At 39.3% G+C, this 23,148-nt stretch overlaps 2 protein-coding genes across 3 annotated transcripts; both read left to right on the top strand.

The window, feature by feature from the left end:
- The first annotated feature begins 4,728 nt into the window (after window positions 1–4,728).
- Window positions 4,729–13,755, top strand: LOC127760417 (protein TPR1). 2 transcript variants are annotated; one of them, XM_052284670.1, is made up of 25 exons: window positions 4,729–5,015; window positions 6,095–6,274; window positions 6,407–6,520; window positions 7,264–7,422; window positions 7,534–7,708; window positions 7,793–7,916; window positions 8,643–8,695; window positions 8,776–8,911; window positions 9,060–9,169; window positions 9,260–9,326; window positions 9,406–9,479; window positions 9,601–9,696; window positions 9,776–9,868; window positions 10,059–10,186; window positions 10,268–10,508; window positions 10,583–10,750; window positions 10,832–10,927; window positions 11,041–11,196; window positions 11,276–11,386; window positions 11,465–11,644; window positions 11,718–11,846; window positions 11,930–12,025; window positions 12,172–12,354; window positions 12,462–12,637; window positions 13,239–13,755. In XM_052284670.1, exons 1-25 carry the CDS (start codon window positions 4,936–4,938, stop codon window positions 13,453–13,455), a joined length of 3,342 nt encoding a protein of 1,113 aa, XP_052140630.1. In that variant the 5' UTR covers window positions 4,729–4,935; the 3' UTR covers window positions 13,456–13,755. The 2 variants fall into 2 exon arrangements, with proteins under 2 accessions (XP_052140630.1, XP_052140629.1); XM_052284669.1 differs by having other exon boundaries at window positions 4,730–5,015; window positions 8,595–8,695.
- A 2,060-nt stretch (window positions 13,756–15,815) lies between these two features.
- LOC127781236 (GTP-binding protein SAR1A-like) lies at window positions 15,816–20,894 on the top strand. Its single transcript, XM_052308170.1, has 3 exons — window positions 15,816–16,115; window positions 16,196–16,327; window positions 20,208–20,894. Exons 1-3 carry the CDS (start codon window positions 15,987–15,989, stop codon window positions 20,526–20,528), a joined length of 582 nt encoding a protein of 193 aa, XP_052164130.1. The 5' UTR covers window positions 15,816–15,986; the 3' UTR covers window positions 20,529–20,894.
- The last annotated feature ends 2,254 nt before the right edge of the window (window positions 20,895–23,148 follow it).

The following is a 23,148-nucleotide window of genomic DNA, read 5'->3' as shown; positions in this document are numbered from 1 at the left end:
TCACTCACTCCACACCCGCGCGTCCGTCCACCACCACACCCAACCCCGCGAATCGGCGCCCCGATCGAAACCGAGAGCGTTTTCCTTTTCTCTTTCCCGTTTTTTCGCCGCTCGCGCGGTGTCGCGCGGCACGGGCAGGTAGTAGTACGTCGTCGCGCGTCGCGGTTTCTCTCGTCTCGCGCTGCGCGAGGGGCCCCGCAGCGCGCGTGGATCGCCGCGTGCCTTCCAGAGAGATCCATCCAATCCGATCCACCGCGCCACACCACCACCACCACGCCCACGCCCCACACGCCCACGCACCTCTCGCCCTACGTCTCCTCCTCCGTCTCGCGCAACGGGTTTCACTTCACCCCATCCCTACCCCGCGAGCGACTCGCGACTTCGCGAGAGCTTGTGTGCGCGCGCGGGTGGTTGGGGGCTTGGCTACCGCGCGTCTCGCGGTTTCGCACCGGCGCGAGCTCGACGAGAAGAGAGGAGCGATGCGACGAGCGTTGCGTTGCGGTTTTTTTGCGTTTTGGTTGGGTTTGGATCGGGGTGGGGGGTGGGGGGTGGGGGCAGAGGCGCAGAGCGTGTCGGCTAGCGTACTTGCCCGTTTTCATATTTCGGCTGTTGCTTTCTCGGCTGCAGTCGAGACTTTTCCCCTCCACATGCCTGCCTGCACGCTTTCCTGGCTGCCATCTGCACCACAGGCCACACTGCATCCGCTGCCCGGCACAGACTTCCGGGTGGGTGCACCGGATAATAAAGGTATGGTTAAGCCAAAGTAGGGCTGATCTATACTTCAGTACTTCTCTATCACATCAATATATCATACACACATAATTTTTCAGTCACATTATCTTCAATTTCAACCAAAATCCAAACTTACGCTGAACTAAACACAGCCTAGGGCGTTATCATTAAGAACAATTCTTTTTAACACCGAGTTTAGTTTCAAACTTTTTCTTCAAACTTCTAATTTTCCCATCACATCAAAACTTTTCTACACACATACTTGTAAACTTCCAACTTTTCCGTTACATCATTTCAATTTCAACCAAACTTCTAATTTTTAGCATAAACTAAACATACCCTAAGATGTACTCTCTTCGTTCGAAAATATAATAATCTAAAATCGGATGAAATATTTTCTAGTCTGTTCATATTTATAGTACTAGAAAATATCCCATCCGATTTAGGTTCTTATATTTTGGGACGAAGAAAGTATATTTTATTTTAGCTTCCGTTAATATATTTTTTAAGCTGCTAAACAGTGTATTTTGTGCGAATACTTTAAGTATAGAAGTTGCTCTAAAATATTAAATAAATTTATTTTTTAAGTTTGAAATATTAAAATTCAATTAATTATATGCTAGTGGCTTTCTCAGTTTGCATATCCGTATATAATCTTTATCTTCGTCAACTTTAAACGGGTCTTAACAAACGTTTCTTTTCTCTGCTTCAGCAAATCTAGACGTCGGCTCTGTTTGGATCCATGGGTTATTTTTTACCCTCCCTCACATAGCCCCAGATAGCCCAAAAATTCCAAACAGGTGAGCTATTTCAGGGCTTTTTTGGAAATAACCCACCCAAAAAAACTATTCCTCTCAAGGGTGCTAAGAGCAAGTTTAATAGTATAGCCAATTACTAGCTCCAAATCATTTGTAGCCAATGAATTCATAGAATAGTTGCTTACTATTAATACATGGTCCCACCTGTCATACACATATTATGTCTTAGAGTCCATGCTGCAGCTAGCAACAGATCGTAGCCCGCTGCTATTATCTCTCTTCTTTTATCTCTTTAAAATATGTTTATAGCTGGCTTATAGTATGCTATTGTACCTGCTCTAATTGGGGCTATTTCGGGTGGGCCCACTGAAAAATGTCTTTTCTCTCTCTTCATGGGAAAGTGCATTAAAAGCCAAATAGCTTTCAAAATAACCCTTGGATCCAAACAACTTATGGCTATTTCGTTATGTAAAAAATAGCTTTTAAAATAACTCTTGGCTAGTTCTCCAAACAGAGCCGTTGTAGGTGATGGGGCTAAAGTCAATGTTTTCTTGGGCAAGTCGAAGACATTATACTTGTAGTTGTAGTTGAAGGGAATTAAAGGACGGATGGTTCGGAAAACAGATGAAGAATGGTCCAAAGAAAAGAAAATTAAAGTCATCATTCGGTGCCAAGGTCATGAATATCAGTTGAATAAATAAACACCGAGGCATATAGAAAAACGATAAGGTAAATTTCAATCTGTAGAATTATACTCCCTCCATCTACTTTTGATAATCATATTTCCAAATCTGAAAATTTTATTTTTAATAGGCATATTTTTATTGGTATGCAATATTTATTTTTCAATGAGGGGCAACAATAGCTGCCAAATATTGTACCGGTATTTATAAGTATTTATTTATTGAGAAAGAATCAACGACTCGCAGATACATTATGGATGCAAGATCATAGCTTGGGTAAAACTAGGTCCTAGCAGCTTGATTTTCCCAAGAGTTTGAACTACTACCAATTGGAGCAATATAGGGGCTCAGCGATAAGGTTATCATGTGCTCATGGCCACTAATCTACCAAACGGTCCATTGGTTGGCTGAAATGAATTCAATTTTCAAATTTTGATTTCAATTCACAGCCTTTCAACCGAACTACTCCCTTTAGTTATTGTCCGGTTATTACCAGTTGGTTACTCAACAACTTAGGTTGGTAGTGGTTTGTTTAGATGGGAACAAGACAGAAGGAAGGAACATATGTAGCGTAATGCGTATCTTTGTTTACTCTGTTTGTTTTTGGTCATCAAGGACACGAGCGAGTTACAAATGGCCATACGAGCAAAAATACAGGCAAAACGCCCTCTGCTTACGTGGTAAAATGCGCGTGACCAGTTTAAAATATGTACAGAGCACATCGTAATACTCTCTCCATCCCGATTTGGCGATTTGATCATCTCTAAGCAAATGACATCAAGACTAAGGGCATCCAAATACTCCCTCCATTCCAAATTAATCTACATATAGTTTTTTTAGTTATTCCTAAATGATCTACATATTTGTATTTATTTATTAAGTCTATTCGTTATTTGTGCATTGGAGTAAATGGACATTGATACATGCATCCATGCACACAAGTATTTATAACCCACATACAATATCTTGATTTACTATTGGCTAGAAAATAGTGGGGATGGTGCATGCATTGAGTTTGTTGCTAGAGTAAATATAGTATGAAAGAGTTATTAGCTTTTCTTGGTCTTGGTGTACCTATAAAATATGTAGATCAATTTGGAATGGATGGAGTATTCATCATTACTCCCCCGTCCCATAATACAAGGGATTTTGAGTTTTAATTTGCATTGTTTGACCACTCATCTTATTTAAAAAATTTGTGCAAATATAAAAAACGAAAAGTTGTGCTTAAAGTACTTTAGATAATAAAGTAAGTCAAAAAATTAAATAATTATTCTAATTTTTTTGAATAAGTCGAGTGGTCAAATAGTGCAATCAGAACTCAAAATCCCTTATATTATGGGACGGAGGGAATATCAAATTAATCCTCATTGGTTAAGGTGCTTCATCGCTTCATGTCCTGTGTATTGCTCATGTTTTAAATATTGCATACCATTACACGAATAGAAATTATTTTTTATTGGTTTCATACAACACCATTTAATGATGCATATTTATTCTTTGCAAAAAAAAAACACTTTGTTAAATGATGATCATTTTGAGAAGACCTCAAAAATCTTAGAGGATGGTTAAAATGGAATGGAGGGAGTAATAAGAGCAGGTACGATAACAGACTATAAGCCAGCTATAAACACATATTGAGAAGATAAAAGAGGAAAGAGAAGAGCAGCGGGCTATAACAGCCAGCTGCAACATGGACTCCAAGACACAATGCATGTATGACAGGTAAGACCATGTATTAATAGTATAATACTCCGTATATGCTTATAGATAACTATTGTAAATCGACCATAGATAATTTAGAACTAATAATTGACTATACTATTAAACCTGCTCTAATTAATGAATCAAACTGTCACCAATGAATGAAATTAGGGCCTGGTTTAGTTACAGCTTTTTCTTTAAACTTCCAACTTTTCTATCACATCAAAATTTTTCTACACGCATAAACGTTCAACTTTTTTTATAAAACTTCTAATTTTGTCGTGGAACTAAACACACTCTAAATATAAAATCCTGGGCAATAAATGCTCGGGCTAAAACAAGGATGGAACACGTCAGCGGGTCCATCCCTATCTCGGTCGGTGCTAGTACTGCTTCCACGAGATCCATCCGAGCAGCAGCAGCAGCAGTAGCCGCCGCCGATCCGAGAAAAAGAAAACCAGCAACCGAAGCGACAGCTCCTCTCCCGCAACTTCACCGTCTCGTCTCATCTCATCTCGTCTCGCCCCGCTGTAATCTCGTACCGCGTCATCTCGCGGAGACGCGAGAAAAAGTCCGCGCGCTTCTCTCTCTCTCTCTCTCCCTCTCGTGGGCCGCTGCCCGCACGTCGCACTCACGACCGGACGCCAGCTCACGAATATCCACCCGATTTAATCCCGCCCCCTTCGATTCCGCCGCTCCGCGCGTATCGCATAGGCAAGTTGTCGTATCGATAAGCGCATCCGCTTATACATAAGCCGACGTCCTTATCGTAGATAAGCAAGTGGGGGTGGCGTGGGGAGAGAGAAAAGGGCGAGAGGTCTGCAACGCATCGAAGAAAGCGAGACTAAAGTTTCTCTCTCCTCTCCTCTCTCTCTCTTTCTTTCTCTCGCGACCTCCTCCTCCTTCCACATCTCCGTCTCTCTCTCTCTCTCTCATCACGAGGGGAGGCGGCGGCGGCGACGGGGAAACCCTAGAATTCGGCGGGGTGAAGCGGTGAAGGCGCCCGCGGCAGATCGGAGCCGGGAGGGGGGTTTCAGCGGCGGCGGGGGGGCGGCGCCATGTCGTCGCTCAGCCGGGAGCTCGTGTTCCTCATCCTCCAGTTCCTCGACGAGGAGAAGTTCAAGGAGACCGTGCACAAGTGCGTAGCCTTTCTCCCTCCCCTGCCTCTCTCGCTGGTTTCTTCGTTCGCCGGTTGGGTTGGACCGTGGGCTCTGTTTTTTTTTGGGTGATTCGGTGGGAGGTTGGTTGGGCGCAGGCGACTCTGCTTTTTTTGGGATTTGTTTCGCGAGTGTTTGTGCGTGTTTTTTTTATCTATGATTTTTTTTTGCGTGATGCGTCTCCAGATTTTTTTTTTTTTAGTTTTGGGCTTTGAGTTCCATCGGAAAAAAAATTTCGCTCTGTTTGATCTGTTAATATGCAAGGAAATTTTTTCCGAAGTTTTTTTTGGCTGGTTTGGTCAAAGTTTTTTTCCTCGTGGTTTTCTCCAGGATGGTTGTTAGTATTTTATCAATTTGGTCAATATCAATTTTTGGGGGAGGGGCTCTGGTCATGGTATTTTTATTTTATTGGGATAGTTGAGGGGGAGATTTGAAATTTCGAGCTCACATGCGCCTCTTTTTTTTTTAGCTTTGCCTTGTTCGGGAAAAAAAAACTTGTCTGTTTTTTTTTATCCCGAATCCTATTCTCTGTCGGCTGCTTAAATTCGTCTGAACAATTGAATCTCTAGATTCAATGTGATTAATTCGGTGATTGGTTTTGTCATTATAATCACTTGTGCTGTGTCGACTGAGCCAGTAATTGTAGATGTCATTTCTCTGGATTGCATCAACACCGTCGAAATAATTGAGAATTATTTAGGAAAATATAACCAAATTTTAAGCAAGCAGTCGGGCAATTATAACTTACAAAGCTGTTGTTGAACTTGTCTGAACTTATGTTCTGTACTTTCTGTCGTTTCTGCTCAAATTTTTACATTGTAGACTTTATAGTGGCATACGGTAGGTTAGTCCGAATTAGAGTGTCCAGCTTGACACCCGAAGGTCTCCGTCATTGCAATTGAGCTCTGCTGTCACTCGTTTACTGCTCACTCTACGAAAAGATGGGGAAAAAAATCCTTCAACTAATGTTCTATTTCCTTGTCACGACTATTATGTTGGATTCAATGGTACATTTGGTCTAGCAAGGTGTAATTTCCTAATATGGTACATTCTGTTTTAGGCTTGAGCAAGAGTCAGGATTCTTCTTCAACATGAAGTACTTTGAAGAGAAGGTCCATGCTGGGGAGTGGGATGAAGTGGAGAAATATCTTTCAGGTTTCACCAAGGTGGATGACAATAGGTATTCTATGAAGATATTCTTTGAGATCAGAAAGCAGAAGTATTTGGAAGCACTTGACAGGTATAATTTCATATCTGAAGGGAAAGTTCCCATTTCAACCAAAAAAAGGACTTGTGTTCCATCCTTTTGGCACTGGGTGAGATATAACTTCTACTAATTTTCATATTCATTTATATATATTTTTTGTAACAGGCATGATAGAGCAAAGGCAGTAGATATTCTTGTTAAAGATCTTAAAGTCTTCTCGACATTCAACGAGGAGTTATATAAAGAGATAACACAGCTTCTAACTCTTGAGAATTTCAGGTTCTTACTTCATCTTGCCTTGTATTTTCTGTTGACTGTTGTGCGAGTGTGTTGATAGGCTTGCTAGTTGAATTTTGCATTATTAGGGTTCTTTAGATTATTCCTTTATCTGAACAATGACACCAAAGAAATGTATAATGTGTTGACAGAGACAATGAGCTGTTGATGTTTCTTGAATTGATTTTTTTAGTTACCACTTACCAGGTAATGGTGGTTTAGTTGTGCTCATGGATCATTCATATCTTCACACCGCTGATCAGGACATGAAAGCATTTCCTTAGAGCGATATACTTCATGAGCATTTTAAGTTTCCACTTGGTGCAGCTGTGACTTGCAATAAGTTTGCCATCACGGAGAACTAAAGTAGGGCATGGGTTCTTCTTTTTCCTTTTTTTTTTGATAGAGCATGAAATTGAATGTGTAGTTGAGTGCGTCCTCCAGTACAGAAGCTACACAAACCTGCTCTGATAGTCGAGTTGTAGTTACTTTGAGTTAGGCATTTTGGAGTTTTAAGTTATGAGTGAATACATTTTCCTTTTGGAAAGAGCTTCTAGTAAGAGTTTACTGCCACTACTTTGTTAATTGCCTTTGAATTAACAAAAATTGTGGAATTACTTGTTCTGCTTTTAACAGCACTTCCCATGCCTTTTTTAATCAACCTACTGTGCCTCATACTATCATGTTCTTAGCTTTCTATTGCCATAAAACTGTCAAATTATCAACTATCTGTTGTTTTCTTGCAGGGAAAATGAACAGCTGTCTAAGTACGGGGATACCAAATCTGCTCGCAGTATAATGCTGATTGAGCTCAAAAAACTTATTGAAGCGAACCCCCTTTTCCGGGAAAAGCTTGTTTTCCCAACTCTCAAGGCATCACGCCTTCGGACTTTAATCAACCAAAGGTTTGGGAAGACAATATACTATTGCTATTTGTTACATTATATGACCTGTTTGCGTGTTCACTGTGATTTTCTGTTATATGTGAGTTCATAATTCTATGACGACATTTGCAGCTTGAACTGGCAGCATCAGCTTTGTAAGAATCCTCGGCCAAATCCAGATATCAAGACTTTGTTCACTGATCATACCTGCACTCCGCCAAATGGAGCTCGTGCTTCACCAGTTTCTGTACCACTGGCAGCGGTTCCAAAGGCCGGTGGCACATACCCACCACTTACAGCTCATACTGTATGTTTGAGATTTACCATTTCTTCTTTGCATGATTTTATGAATGCCTCTTTTCACTTTTACTCACTATATCCATTAATGCAGCCATTTCAACCTCCTCCTGCTGGTCCATCTTTAGCGGGTTGGATGGCAAATGCTGCTGCTGCTACATCATCTGTTCCATCTGCTGTTGTGGCGGCATCATCACTACCTGTTCCGCCAAATCAAGGTAAGATGATACTTTTCTGTTGATATTTGCTAATTGATAATGTGAGCGTTTTTACTGTTCTTTTATTATATTATTCTGACCTAAATCTGCAATATTTCCTACTGTACAACTTCTTTATTCACACTAGGTATTGCTATTTCTCTGATACTAATATTTTCTAATTCATTGCACTAGTGATCATTGCGTTCTGATTTCACATGTCTGACTTAATGGTTATTTTCCATATGAATTTGACATGTTTTCTCATTTTTTTTAATAAAGAAAATAAGTTTAAAACTGCTAAATAAGAAAAGGTGAGTTGGGACATATACTAGATACCCCCTCAGTTTCATAATGTAAGACTTTCTAGCATCACACACATTCATATAGATGTAAATGAATCTATATGAATGTGGGCAATGCTAGAAAGTCTTACATTATGAAACGGAGGAAGTAATACTGTTGGCCCATAGAATACAGTTACAGGCATCAACTATTCAGCAATGCGGTTCTTTGGTTCTTTGATGTTTTGCTTAATCCTTCTAGCTTGAAGTACATCTAACACCTCTAAGACAGCCTAATTCTCTTTGGCAACATAAATGTACATGAACATTTATTATTTCTGCTTTGCATGTTCTGATATGTTGTTTTCTTTTGTCACGTTCTCATGACATACAACTTATCGTACTATTTCCTCAGCTGTCCCAATCATGAAACGACCAACTATAACAGACTATCAAAGTGCAGAATCTGAGCAACTAATGAAGCGATTGAGGCCAAGTGGACATGGTGTTGATGAGGTAATGTTGCATTTGCATAGAAGATATATGGCTGGTGCATTTTCTATCAATTATTCAAAGTCATCTACGCTTATGTTCAGGCCACCTATCCTGCACCAATTCCCCAACCTTTATGGTCAGTGGAGGATCTTCCCAGGACAGTAGCTTGTACATTGTCACAGGGATCTAGTGTAACCAGCATGGATTTTCATCCAACTCGGCATACACTATTACTAGGTACAATCAAGCTCTTTATGTTATTAAAATCTATTTAAAAAATATGTGCAATAGTAAGTACAGAAGTCTGATTCGTTAAGCATGAATGATTGAATACAACTTAGCCAAACGATATATCATTTTCTTATCACGCTTATTACTTTATCAGTTGGATCTACCAATGGTGAAATTACACTTTGGGAGGTTGGTATGCGTGAGAGACTGTTTTCAAAGCCCTTCAAAATTTGGGACATTCAAGCTTGTTCACCACAATTTCAGGTATTTTTTTATTGCTTTTTATAGTTGATCCAGTACAAACATCTATAGTTCTGATCTTATATGCCTCTTTATTTTACCTCCCGTGAAAAGAGTGTGGCTAAAGAGTCTTCCATATCCATTAACCGGGTTACCTGGAGTCCTGATGGAGACTTGATAGGTTGGTATCCATTTTATAATTCTGTCAGTAATATTGTGTTTCACTTTATTTGTTGCTTAGGTTTCCTTTGTGGTTTCAGGTGTCGCATTTGCAAAACATTTGATTCATCTGCATGCATATCAGCAACCAAATGAGACGCGGCAAGTTCTAGAGGTACTGCAATACTTCCAACTGTCCTTAATCATAAGGTTATAGACCAAATGTCAGTTTTATAAATATCACAATACTTTATTAGTTCAAGTCTGTCACTAAACCCTTTTATTCATCATGTCAGATTGACGCTCATTCTGGAGCAGTTAATGACATAGCATTCTCCCGGCCAAATAAGCAACTTTGTGTTGTCACTTGTGGAGATGATAGGCTGATAAAGGTATTAGATGCTTCTTGGATGGTTGTCTTCAATTTTCCCCCTAGCCTTGGTCTCCTTCAACTTCACTTTTCTTTTGTAGGTCTGGGATATGCATGGACAGAAACTGTTTTCATTTGAAGGGCATGAGGCACCAGTGTATTCCATCTGCCCTCACCACAAAGAGAGTATTCAGGTGGGTTTTCTGAACAGAATATGATATTTCCAGTTGTGGTGCTTATTTTATAAGCTAGACAATTTCTTCTCAAGATTGAACAGAGGTAGTATGCGTGATTATTAATGTGTCCATTCAGTAAAAAAGGGGCTGTCTAATGTTATTAATGTCGATTTCTTGTGTTGATGTGCTATTCTTATGTTCCCTGCAGTTTATCTTCTCAACCTCCCTCGACGGGAAAATTAAGGCATGGCTTTATGATCATATGGGATCCAGGGTAGATTATGATGCTCCAGGAAAATGGTGTACTACTATGCTTTATAGCGCTGATGGAACTAGGTAAGCAGAGGTATTACTTTCGTACCGAAAGTTGTCTTTAGTTATTGTTGTTGTACTAATTTACTTGTTTTTCATATGAAGGTTGTTCTCATGTGGAACAAGTAAGGATGGAGATTCATATTTAGTTGAGTGGAATGAAAGTGAAGGATCTATCAAGAGGACATATTCTGGGTTTCGTAAAAAGTCAGCTGGTGTTGGTGTGGTGCAGTTTGACACAGCTCAGAATCACATTTTGGCTGCTGGTGAAGATAATCAGATTAAGTTCTGGGATGTTGATAATACAACCATGCTTAGCTCTACTGAAGCTGACGGAGGCTTACCGGTTAGTCTATGTTCCCTACTGTGTTAAACATTTTTTTCTCTTTTGGTAGTCTAAAACTGTGTACATTCTATCAGGGTCTTCCACGGTTGAGGTTCAATAAAGAAGGCAATCTTCTTGCTGTTACTACAGTGGACAATGGGTTTAAGATACTTGCAAATGCTGATGGACTCAGAACTTTACGAGCATTTGGAAACCGACCTTTCGAAGCATTTAGATCGCAATATGAAGCTTCTTCTATGAAGGTTCCTGCACACTCTTTGCTGCTTGTTATTGTTGTGGGTCTAGTTTTAGAAAATCCATGACCTTGAATATTGCATTTACAGGTCTCTGGTGCTCCTGTTGTTGCGGGCATTTCTCCTAATATTGGTCGGATGGATCACATCGACAGGAATTCTCCTGCAAAGCCATCTCCTATAATGGTATGGTAATCCACAGATGAAAGATTTCCCAAAGTTTCATCTGTTTAATGCCTCTTTGCTTACCTTACTGTTAGCAATTGAAACACAATCTGACTTAATTATGGATTTAATAGAATGGTGGTGATCCAGCATCTAGAAGCATCGATATAAAGCCTAGAATTTCAGAAGAAAGGCCCGATAAAGCAAAACCCTGGGAGCTGATGGAAGTCCTAAATGCTCAGCAATGCCGTGTAGCTACAATGCCAGAAACTCCAGACCAAGCCAGCAAGGTTTGATCCAACTTGTTCTTGCGTAGTTTGCACTTCTCTTCATGTAATTGTTCAGAAGGCTAACAACATTTATATACAGGTTGTCAGACTTCTGTACACAAATTCTGGTGTTGGCTTGCTAGCACTTGGTTCCAATGCCATTCAAAGGCTGTGGAAATGGGCTCGGAATGATCAAAATCCAAGTGGGAAGGTATATTACTCTCTCTTTGTTCTTTGGGGTTTAGGCTAATCAAGGGCAGCGTGTAATTCTGTCAATTCTGCTAAGCAGGCCACAGCCAATGTAGTGCCACAACATTGGCAACCAAACAGTGGTCTTGTCATGCAAAATGATACAGCAGATACCAATCCTGAGGATGCAGTTCCATGCATTGCTCTCTCCAAGAATGATTCTTATGTGATGTCTGCATGTGGTGGGAAGGTTTCACTGTTTAACATGATGACATTTAAGGTAAATGCTCAATATCTTTTTTGGATAAATACTTCAAAATTCAGGAAATTTTAATTATGCTTCCTTCATGCAGGTGATGACAACATTCATGCCACCACCTCCAGCATCAACCTTTTTAGCATTTCACCCTCAAGACAATAATATCATAGCAATTGGAATGGAAGATTCAACCATCCATATATACAATGTCAGGGTAGATGAGGTACTGCATACATAAAATTTGCACATACTGTAATTTATTGAGCCATTGCTATTCATTTATATTGAGCTTTATTTTCTTTCCAGGTCAAAACTAGATTGAAAGGGCATCAAAGGAGGATAACTGGTTTGGCCTTCTCAAACAACCTACAAATACTTGTGTCTTCAGGGGCTGATGCACAGGTTACTATAGCCAAAACACTTTATTTTACACTTTACATTCATTGATTCTGTTGATGGATCAGTATGGCTGCTAGTTTATTTATCTTTCTCAAAAGAACCACTCAACCCTTGGATAATAATAATGTCACTCTGTTTCCACTTTGCAGCTTTGTGTGTGGGCCACCGATACTTGGGAAAAGAAAAAATCTGTTGCTATTCAAATGCCAGCTGGGAAAACTCCATCAGGGGATACTTGGGTCCAGTTTAACTCTGACTGGAGTCGTTTGTTAGTAGTACATGAGACTCAGCTAGCTATATATGATGCATCAAAAATGGAAAGAATCTACCAGGTAGCTATATATGCTGTATCAAAAATGGATAGAATTCCTACGTTCATAATTGATCAAATAATTTTGTTCTGGTTTGCTAAAATCTCTTTTTATCTCTCTTGTTTCAGTGGATACCTCAGGACGCTTTGTCAGCTCCCATTTCACATGCATCATACTCACGCAACAGCCAGTTGGTTTTTGCTGCCTTTACCGATGGTAACATAGGAATTTTTGATGTGGAGAACTTGAGATTAAGATGCCGAATTGCACCTCCAGCATACTTATCTTCTGCAGCCATAAACAGGTACTCACTACTTTACGTATGATATATGCACGAAATTTACCTAAGGCCATATGAGAACTAGATGTGCTGATACAGTTTTAAATTTCAGTATCTGATTGTCCATGTATATTGCTACAATATATAATGTAGTACGAGTATCCTAACACTTTGACCTGTAATCATCATGCATTCGTGCTCAACATGTGCCACCCCTCCTTTGCCATGCCTTGAGCCATGACTCCTTTCTGTTAGGAACAGTGTGATATCCTAATAGCTAATGCCATATAAGTCTACTAATCGAAGTTTGAGATATGAGGATTATGATTTTACATGATCCTGTTAGTCAATTTAAGAAGGATTAACTGGCATTTTTGTTCTACCAAGTTTTATGGCAATCTTAGTTGCCCTGAAATACTCTGAATTGGTAGTCTTATCTAGAGTAGCTAGATATAATATGATCAAAAACACCTAATTTCAAGTGGGAAATACATAAACATTATATGCCAAACTTTTGTTGACAAGTTTTGACATTTGAAACCCCGCTCATTAGAAGGTTGCGTATTATTGCTATTTATTCCTCCATCGAGCTTCATCTAAAAACATATATGTTTCCCTGCACCAGCAATCCATCGGTCTACCCTCTTGTCGTCGCTGCACATCCACAGGAGTCGAATCAATTTGCGGTTGGGCTTTCAGATGGATCTGTTAAAGTGATTGAACCCTTGGAGTCCGAAGGGAAGTGGGGAACGACGCCTCCCACGGAAAACGGGGTGCCCAATGGCAGGACGTCAACATCATCAGCAACTAGCAACCCAGCTGCAGACCAAATCCAAAGATAGATGTGCATGCCGGTTGGATCTTCACTGTAAAGCTTTTCTAATCTTTTACATTGACTTGTTTGTATGTTGATGTGACTAGGCTATTGTTGCATTTGTTGGAAAAGCAAACAGAAAAAAAATGGAATCGTAAGATCAGGTGTGCTTGTAACTTGTCGGATGTTTGCCCTAGTCATGAAAAGGTTATCTTGTAATAGGGATAGTCCATAAAATTAGGTTTTCTCAGTATAACTGGGACGTCGGATGCTGTAGTTATCTTTGCTTAGATGCTTTTCAAGCTATACATAGTTTTTCCTTCCTTCATGTTCATTTTTTTTCCCCAACTGTTGTGGTGGTTCGGACATGAAAAGGAAGACGGTGATTGACGGATGCCTTGAATGCCGTCTGATTTTTGGTAGAAAGAGATACTAGCATCTACCTAATTGTTGCATAAGTTCGTTGAAAGAAAATAAGTTTGTGTGCTAACAACGGGAATTTTATGATTTATGCTATTGAATTGCCTATATGGGCACAATGAGATGTCATTAATGTACCATCTGAAGTCGTTGTCAGCTGAAAAACCATATTTGCTTGTAGATTTTGACGGCCAGAGTCACCTAACGAGGAACTTTCTTGTGCTCATTTTAAAGAGTAAACTGAGTCGACGTTACATGAGGAACTTTCTTGTGCTCATTTTAAAGAGTTACATGAACTGAACTTGTAAGAGGTGTACTATCTTAATACACAATTGGGATACACAAATGCATGCATGCTCAGCATGGCTCTTGCTGATGTCCACATACTATTACTCCTTTCGTTACAATGTTAGTAAATAATAGAACAACTTATGGATGTGACATATCTTATTTCTTTCTATAATATAATAACTTATGATTGAATGTCACATCATAGTGTTACGAATATAAATAAGATATATCATATTCAATATTAGGTTATTATATTATACTAGCAAGGAAGAGTACTACCGTAAACTTCTCATTCTCATGAGTGGTCCTATGTATATCGGCTGTGTTCGGAGCAGTAGTAGTCAGTTTTTCAGTTGCACATTTAGTAGGGTATTAATTAATCAAATACTCCCTCCGTTTTATATTATAAGACGTTTTGACTTTGGTCAAAGTCAAACTACTCTAAGTTTGACTAATTTTTTAGAAAAAAAATAGTAAATGTTTAACCGAAGACAAATATACTATGAAAAATTATTTAATTATATATTTAATAAAACTATGCTGGTGTTGTAAATATTACTATTTTTTTCTACAGAGTTAGTCAAACTTAGAGTAGTTTGACTTTGGTCGAAGTTAAAACGTCTTCTAACCTGGAACGGAAATGGAGGGAGTATTAACTATCACAAACTATAAAAAAAGTATTGGTTTTCAAAGAAATTTCTCTATAGAAAGTTGACTTTTATAAAATATATATATATTTAACAATATAGGAAGCATGCTTACTAAATCAAAACTTGAAAATCTAGAGTTGCAATGTTTAGTTTATTTAGCCAAAACTAAACCGAATAAAACGACTATACTCTCGATCTAAAATAAACCAACTTTTAGAGTTTGAATTTTATTCTAAAATAAACTAACTTCTACCTTCTTACCTACCATCAACACATAGGTTTATAGGTATTAATAGTGTATTATATGTTAATAGGTAACTATTGTATGAATTGGTTATTAAGTTGACTATAATTGATTTGGATAGTTGGCTATAATAAACCTGCTCTTAGAGCCGGTGCAACAGTAGATATAAGCTAGCTATAAACATATTTAAAGGAGATAAAACAAGATAGAAAAGAGCAGCAAGTTACAGATTTGTAGTCAGCTGTAGCACAGACTCTAAAATGTATATGTGTATGACAGGTGTGACCATATATTAATTATGTAATACTCCCTCCGTATTTTAATGTATGACGCCGTTGACTTTTTAACCAACGTTTAACCATTCGTCTTATTCAAATTTTTTATGCAAATACAAAAATACTTATGTCATGCTTAAAGAACATTTGATGATAAATCAAGTCACAATAAAAATAAATGATAATTACATAAATTTTTTTTAATAAAACGAAAGGTCAAACGTTTATTAAAAAGTCAACGGCGTCATACATTAAAATACAAAGGGAGTATATGTTTATAGGTAACTATTATATGAATTGAACTATTAAATTAACTGTAAATAATTTGGAGCCACCAGTTTGTCCTATTAAACTTGCTCTTAACGATTAGTGCCCTGTGCACGCTAACGGCTGCCGCAGAGCTGCCGCCCCGGAAGCCCATAGAACCAACTCCACCATAGATTAGTAGTACTAGTACTAGTATTAGTATTAGTGTTAAAGCGATGCAAGCAAAGAGGCTGTTCTAGAAGCAAGCAGACGCCACGCCACGGAAGAATCTAGAACCCCACCCCCACCCCAGCCCAACCCCCACACGAAGCGAAACGCAATTTCTCTCCAAACCAAAACACCCGAGGCGGAGAGGCCGAGGCGGCGAGGCGGCGGCGGCGACCGATCTGTGCGGGGAGGGGGATCGCCGGAGATGTTCCTGGTGGACTGGTTCTACGGGGTGCTGGCCTCGCTGGGGCTGTGGCAGAAGGAGGCCAAGATCCTCTTCCTCGGCCTCGACAACGCCGGCAAGACCACCCTCCTCCACATGCTCAAGGACGAGGTAGGTCGCCCGGATCGATCGATCGATCGAGATTTGTACTGATTTGGTTGGTTCTGATTTGTGTTGGGATTTGGGTGCAGCGGCTCGTGCAGCACCAGCCGACGCAGTACCCGACGTCGGAGGAGCTGAGCATCGGCAAGATCAAGTTCAAGGCCTTCGACCTCGGCGGCCACCAGATCGCCCGCCGCGTCTGGAAGGACTACTACGCCAAGGTTTACCTTCAGTTCTAATTCTACTGCTCCTATATCTTTGTTACTTGCTGTTAGATTTGTTCCTTGTGCGACGGATGGGAAGCAGCGCTTGTTTGATTGGAACGAACTAGGGTTTTAGGCATGAGGGTATCGGGGATTAGACATGATGCATATGAGTAGATGAAGAATCGGTCGTCTTGCTCACTTCATGGGCAGGGATTTGGTGGTTTAATTCAGTACCGATTGCTCTTTTTGGATCTTGCAGAGGAAAAAAAATCCCCTGATTGAGCAATTGGATGTGTTGCTGGTGCTTGTACTCAATTTAGCCATGAGCTCCAGCATTCAGATTAGTTATAATAAGGAAAAATTGGTTCTATGCCATCGAAAGTTTTCAATGGGTTGTCTTGTGAACATACAAGCTGGACAAAAGGTTGCACATAGTACTTTTTTCGGTAAACTTGGCCTGTTTGTTTCAGCTTAGTCTTATTACCTTCTGCGTATAAGCTGGCCTTTTGATTTTTGCAGTTTATGAAGACCTGCAAATTTGAGGGTAGTGTAATAACTCTAGTCCATAAAAACCAAAATGATGCTAAAAAAATCTAGCTTTTTGCTTATTAGTGCTTGTGTTATGACTTAAAAAAAGGATGATGAACTGTTCGTTTGCTACACAAAATATGTATTAGCATCAGTTTTTTTTTTAATTATTGTTCTCTTGTTCTTTTTCAAAACAAAAAAGGCATGTTCACTATAAAAAAAAAGTGAATTGCTCATGTTCCGCTGTGTTTGGAGAGCTTTCCAAATGTATGATTGATGCTTCCTAGTTGACCAACATACCACCAAAGACTATGAAGCCTGGTTACCACTGCTAATAACGCTGTACACAGGCTGAACTGCAGTTTTCGGTGGTATGTTGGCAATGTAGGAAGTCTGAGTGATATATCTGCAAGGTTGTCCAGACATACTGGTCGATAGTCAATTTCCACTAAAAAAGTCAGAGCCTTGCCAAACAAAGCATATAAGGGTTTAACAAACAGAACAAATTTACACCGACTATGGGTTGTTTATTATCCAATTTTAATTGTTCTTGTGTTCTTCTTTTCCCGAAGAAAGCACTGACAACAAAAGTTTGAAATTGTCCATGTACCACTATATTTAGAGAACTTACCAAATGTATGCCTCATGCTTCCTCATTGACCAATATACCACAAAACGCTACAATGTTGGCCTCTTTACCACTATCAAGACACTTCTCCCAGTCCATTTTGTCTGTTGAGCATCAGGACATTAATAAGTGTGGAGTGCCTTGCTCTACATCATCCTCTGTAAACAGTCTGGGGTTGCAGTTTTATGTGGTATGTTGGCAATGTAGGAAGTCTGAATCGTATATTTGCAAGGTTGTCCAAACATACTTGTCTGTAGGCAATTTCTCAGCTAAAAAAATTGAAGTCTTGAAATTATCTATAATTTTGTCCTCTATATGTGCTTAAAGCTTGCTGAGTTCACATGCCAGTTTTTTATGAAAGCTCCCTCGTGCCAACAACAAGGCAAATGAATTAGTTTGCGTATATTGCTGCGATCAAGGGTACTGTACATTATGTTGACCTTTACTTAATCTGCACAAATTGTCATATTTTGTTTCCTTTCTGGGAGTATTTCATGGCTTAGCTACTATTATAGATGGTAAGTATGTTTAACCAATTTTGACCAACCATATCTGTCATATCAATCTTGAACTTTAGTGCTTGAATAGTTTGGAGCATGATTTCCATCTTCCTCTAAGAGTCCTCTTTGAAAAGATAATGCGTCACTTTCTCAGGTTTCAAACTTCTTCCTCTCTAGTCCACAAAATGCCTTTCAAATTTCTGCAGAAACACGTTAGACCAAGCAGTTCACAAGTTTCAACAAATAGAACAACTTCATACCGATCTTGATTATTCTCATGTTCTTTTTTCCAAAGAAAGCATGTGAACCATAATAATTTGGGGGATTGTCTGCATACCTGGAGAACTTTCCGAATATATTACTCATGCTTCGCAGTTGATCAACATACCACCAAAGGACGGGTGTTGGCCTGTTTACCGCTGTTGAGGCAATTTTTCCTCGTATTTTCTGGCAAGAATCAGGACATCGATGAGTGCCTTATTCTACATGAATCTCGGGCAAACAGGCTTTGGCTATAGTTTCAGTGGTATGTTGGAAATTTAGGAAGTCTGAGTGGTATATCTGCAAGGTTGTCCAGACATGCTGGTCTCTTGCAATTTCCGCTAAAAATGTAGAAATGTAGGAGCCTGGCCAGATGAAGCCTAAGGGTGGACTGGCTTAAAGAAAAGAACATAAGTTTCAACAACAGTACAAATTTGCACCGGCTATGGATTGTTAGCATCAGTGATCAGTCTTTGACTATGTTAGCGTTCTTCTCCAAAAGGAAGTATTCACAATGAAAATTTGGAATTGTCCATGTACCACTATGTTTGGAGAACTTCCCAAATGTATGACTCATGCTTCCATGTTGACCAACATACCACCAAAATATTATGATGTTCGCATGTTGCCCTGTTTACCACTATTAATCAAGACACTCCCCCTCCTCTCTTTTGTTTTCCTGGTGAACATCAATATATTGGTAAACAGGCTAAGGTTGTAATTTTCTGTGGTATGTTGGCAATGTAGGAAGTCTGAATGGTATATCTGCAAGGTTGTCCAGATGTACTGGGCTGTAGGCAATTCTGGCTTGCCAGCTGAAAATGTAGAAGGCTTGATCTAATATATGATTTTGTCCTTTGTACTGTCCTTGCTTGAAATTTCTAATTCACATGCCGATTTTCTTTACATGCAAACTCACCCTTTCTTAAAACTTCTAATTCACATGCTGATTTTCTTTACATGCAAACTCATCTTTCCTAAAACTGGACTAATTCACATTCTGGTTTTACATGGGCAATTTGCCTTTTTTTTTTATTCCCTGCTGGGAATTTTTCCAGCTTAGCTATTATCATGTATTGTAAGCATGTTTAACAAGTTTGAGAAACCATATCTATATGTAACATTGTCATATCAATCATGAACTTGATGTGTTGTATGATCACAATTTATAGTGTATAATTATCAAGGTATATACGTGACGAACACTTCATGGACTCTTTTGGCACTGAGATCTGTGCAAATTGATTCTTAAAGTCAAGTCTGATTAACTACTGGGGCCACTAGTATGTGTTATGATACCTTTAGGGTGCAGGGAAATTATGCACGTGTCACGATATTGATGGCAACAGTATCTTCCAGAGTTCAGTTCTTGCTTTAAGTCCTGTTTGGGTCTCCTGGTGCAGTTTACAAATGAGGAAACTGTGGTTATGGGGTGCCAACATTTTAACTGTGGTGTTACGAGATGCTCTTAATATGATTTCTATACCATTGGCATCTTGCTGTCAGAGAAACAAAGATATGGGGAAAATCGAATGTTGGCAGTGCAGTCATGGACTAGTGAGAATGGGCTGGGGAACCTTCATTTTAAGCCTTTATGTCCCCCATGAATAATTTACTGGAACACATTTTGTCTACAATTGCTCCAAATGTTTGGAATGCATCTTTTCAAGCCAATGTCTGTATGACTGACGTGGTTTCAACCATTCTGCCCTGCAATAGGCCAGAAGGAAGTTGCACCATCAAGCTGACCACCAATTCTGTGGGGAAAAGGAAATCCTAATTCGATGACTACATGTTCTCAATCGCGAGATGCAAAATGCTTCTTGTTTTGCGAAATTCACATTTGGCCTGTAGTGGAGTAGACTCGATTCTTCATATTTTGTAACTCGAGGAGTCATTACTTGTTAGACTATCCACCTGGAATTTGGTGACTTAACTTTCTGTATTGGCTGTTTTTAATTCCTGTTTTGTTTGGTAGGTCGATGCTGTTGTTTACTTGGTGGATGCCGCTGACAAGGAACGGTTTGCGGAGTCGAAGAAGGAACTCGATGCCCTCCTTGCAGACGATTCCCTAGCAACCGTGCCTTTCCTGATACTGGGAAACAAGATCGACATCCCATACGCCGCGTCGGAGGAGGAACTCCGCTACTACCTTGGTCTGAGCAACTTCACCACCGGTAAGGGCAACGTGAACCTAGCCGACTCCAACGTGCGGCCTCTGGAGATCTTCATGTGCAGCGTCGTCCGCAAGATGGGCTACGGCGAAGGCTTCAAATGGATGTCCCAGTACATCAAATGAGAGGGGCTTCTGCTCCTCAATTGTCAATAGCAGCTACTGCTCCTGCTGTCCACAGTGGGAGTGGGTAATTCAGGCCTCTGGTTCTGTTTATCAACTCTCCTGATGCTTTGGAGAAACCTACTGCACCTGTAAGGAAAAAAGTTTGTCGTAGTGGTGGATAGTGAATGCCTGTAAGTTGGTGTTAATACTAGAAATATGACGGGGTTTATTTGTTTGATTGTTTATGGGTGGTGTGACCTTATTAGCTAGAAAATGTGGGTTGCTGGAATCGTTTCTTGACAACAGGAAATGTTTCAGCCAATGTATTCACGCTATCTATCTAGCCAGTGATATGTGTATGAGCAACTTCGGTCTCTTGGCTGCTAACGTCTCCCCTGTGATACTTGATCAAAACTCTTTTTTTTTAAGATAATGGATTAAAACACGACCTCTATATTCAAATTCTTGATACTAACCATCAACAAAAGAGAAGAATTTCGATTCGCTAATTCTATCATATACCAAGTTCTTCTACCTATTGTAGACGTTAGTGTTATACTGAATTACAACTAATAGAAAACTATGAAATGAATATAGCACTATGAAATGAACATAGTTTAATTGATTGAATTCATTTGGATTTCTTACAATGGAAACTTAGCTGATTGAATTCCTTTTGATTTCTTACGATGGAAACTTGGCATGGATGCTCCCAAATATTACTAATTAATTATTTTGTTAGTGGTAGCTGATATACTCGTAGATAGTGAGACGTTCACGATGATTTTCTCAATCTTAAGTTATACTAACTCAATTTCTTGAAGATGCTAGGGTAGGTGAGGGTAGGTGTGCATGTGTATTTAAGGGTGATAACTGTCTCTTAAAATATATTTACCTAATTTTTCAGAAGTGTTAGGGTAGTATACGTAATTTATAAGGGTGAGTGTAAGTATTATGAGTGCTTATGTTTGTACGTGTTTTAAACGTTGTGGAAATACGAGGATAGAAAAAAAAAAGACATGCACTTTGCATGCGGAGAAAAGGAAAGGCACAAAAACGGATAACAAGCAATGATCTTGTTATTTGGCGACCAAGATTTGATCTGGAGTTCCTATCCGCATCTCTGGGCTGTCGACACTCCAAACAGAGAGCGACTCTTGTGGCCAGAGAACAACGCTCAGTTCATCCGTTGCCTTGCCTCTACCAATTGCCGAACAAAGCAAATCTTCATTCATCTGTGGCCTGAAGACCATAAACAGATCATGGAAATGTGCATACCTTTGTGTGCCTCATCTACAGAACTTGTTATTGCAAACCAAAATAAAATAGACGTGGAAACGTTATGGATTCAATATTAACTAGATGGGTACCCTGCGTATTGGTGCGTGAGAATTACGTGATAATTTTTTTGCGGGGAGAATTGTGTGATAAATTAGGTGTTATTTGCTCTGTGTTCCCAACTCCTCTCCTTCGTATTCTATGCGCACGCTTTTCAAACTACTAAACGGTGTGTTTTTTACAAAATGTTTATATACGAAAGTTACTTAAAAAATCATATTGATCTAATTTTGAAAAAAAATAACTAATACTTAATCACGTGCTAATGGACCACTCCGTTTTCCGTGCGGAGGAGATGGGTTCCTAACCCGAACGAACGCATCCTTAGTATATATTAGTTGCAATTTTTTCTTACTATATGATTTTCTTTCATGTGCTTATATATTTTGTACTTTGATAAATTATTCAAACGTTATAAATACTTAAGTTGTATGGTGTGTCTTTCAGGAGAAGAGATATAATTTGCACTCTTGATGAATTATTTAAAGACTAGAAATAATTGACACGATGTGACTTAAGGGAGAATTAGTATTAACTACAACTAGTGGTAATGACGTTTTTCTTTAAAATGTGGACTTTTTTCATATGGACTTGGGTGGGTATGCTAGCTGTGATGTCCATTATGAAATTGTGTTGAACAGTAGAATTTTATGATATTATGGGAGTACGACTTTGAAAGAGCGTAGAAGCATTACTAAGGGCCTGTTTAGTTCGAGAAAAGAAAAATTTAGAGTGTCACATCGGATGTTTGACCGGATGTCGGAAGGGCTTTTCGGACACGAATGAAAAAAAATATTTTCATAACTCGTCTGGAAATCGCGAGACGGATCTTTTGAGCCTAATTAATCCGTCATTAGCACATGTGGGTTACTGTAGCACTTTATGGCTAATCATGGACTAATTATGATCAAAAGATTTGTCTCGCGATTTCATCCCTAACTGTGCAATTAGTTTTTTCATTTATCTATATTTAATGTTTTGTGCATGTCTCCAAAGATTCGATGTGATGTTTTTGAGAAAAAATTTTGGGGACTAAACGGGGCCTAACAAACATCGACGTAACTTTCTGGTGGAACACAGTGCTTTAGTACATATATATTGTACTTTCTTACCCAACAACACTATTACCTATTGTCATTTTCTTTTTCTTGACTTTTACAAAACATTTGATTGCACGTGTTACAACACGTTTGATTGCACATGGGAAGAATTGTTCTATCATGCTGGTTGGAAGATTGTTCTATCATGCTAGTATAAACCGTGCTACAGTTTAAACTTGAGATGCATCGAGTTTATGACTTCA

Source organism: Oryza glaberrima, chromosome 1 (genome assembly GCF_000147395.1).
Source record: "Oryza glaberrima chromosome 1, OglaRS2, whole genome shotgun sequence".
Taxonomy (NCBI): domain Eukaryota; kingdom Viridiplantae; phylum Streptophyta; class Magnoliopsida; order Poales; family Poaceae; genus Oryza; species Oryza glaberrima.
This window is presented reverse-complemented; position numbering and strand designations above follow the sequence as displayed.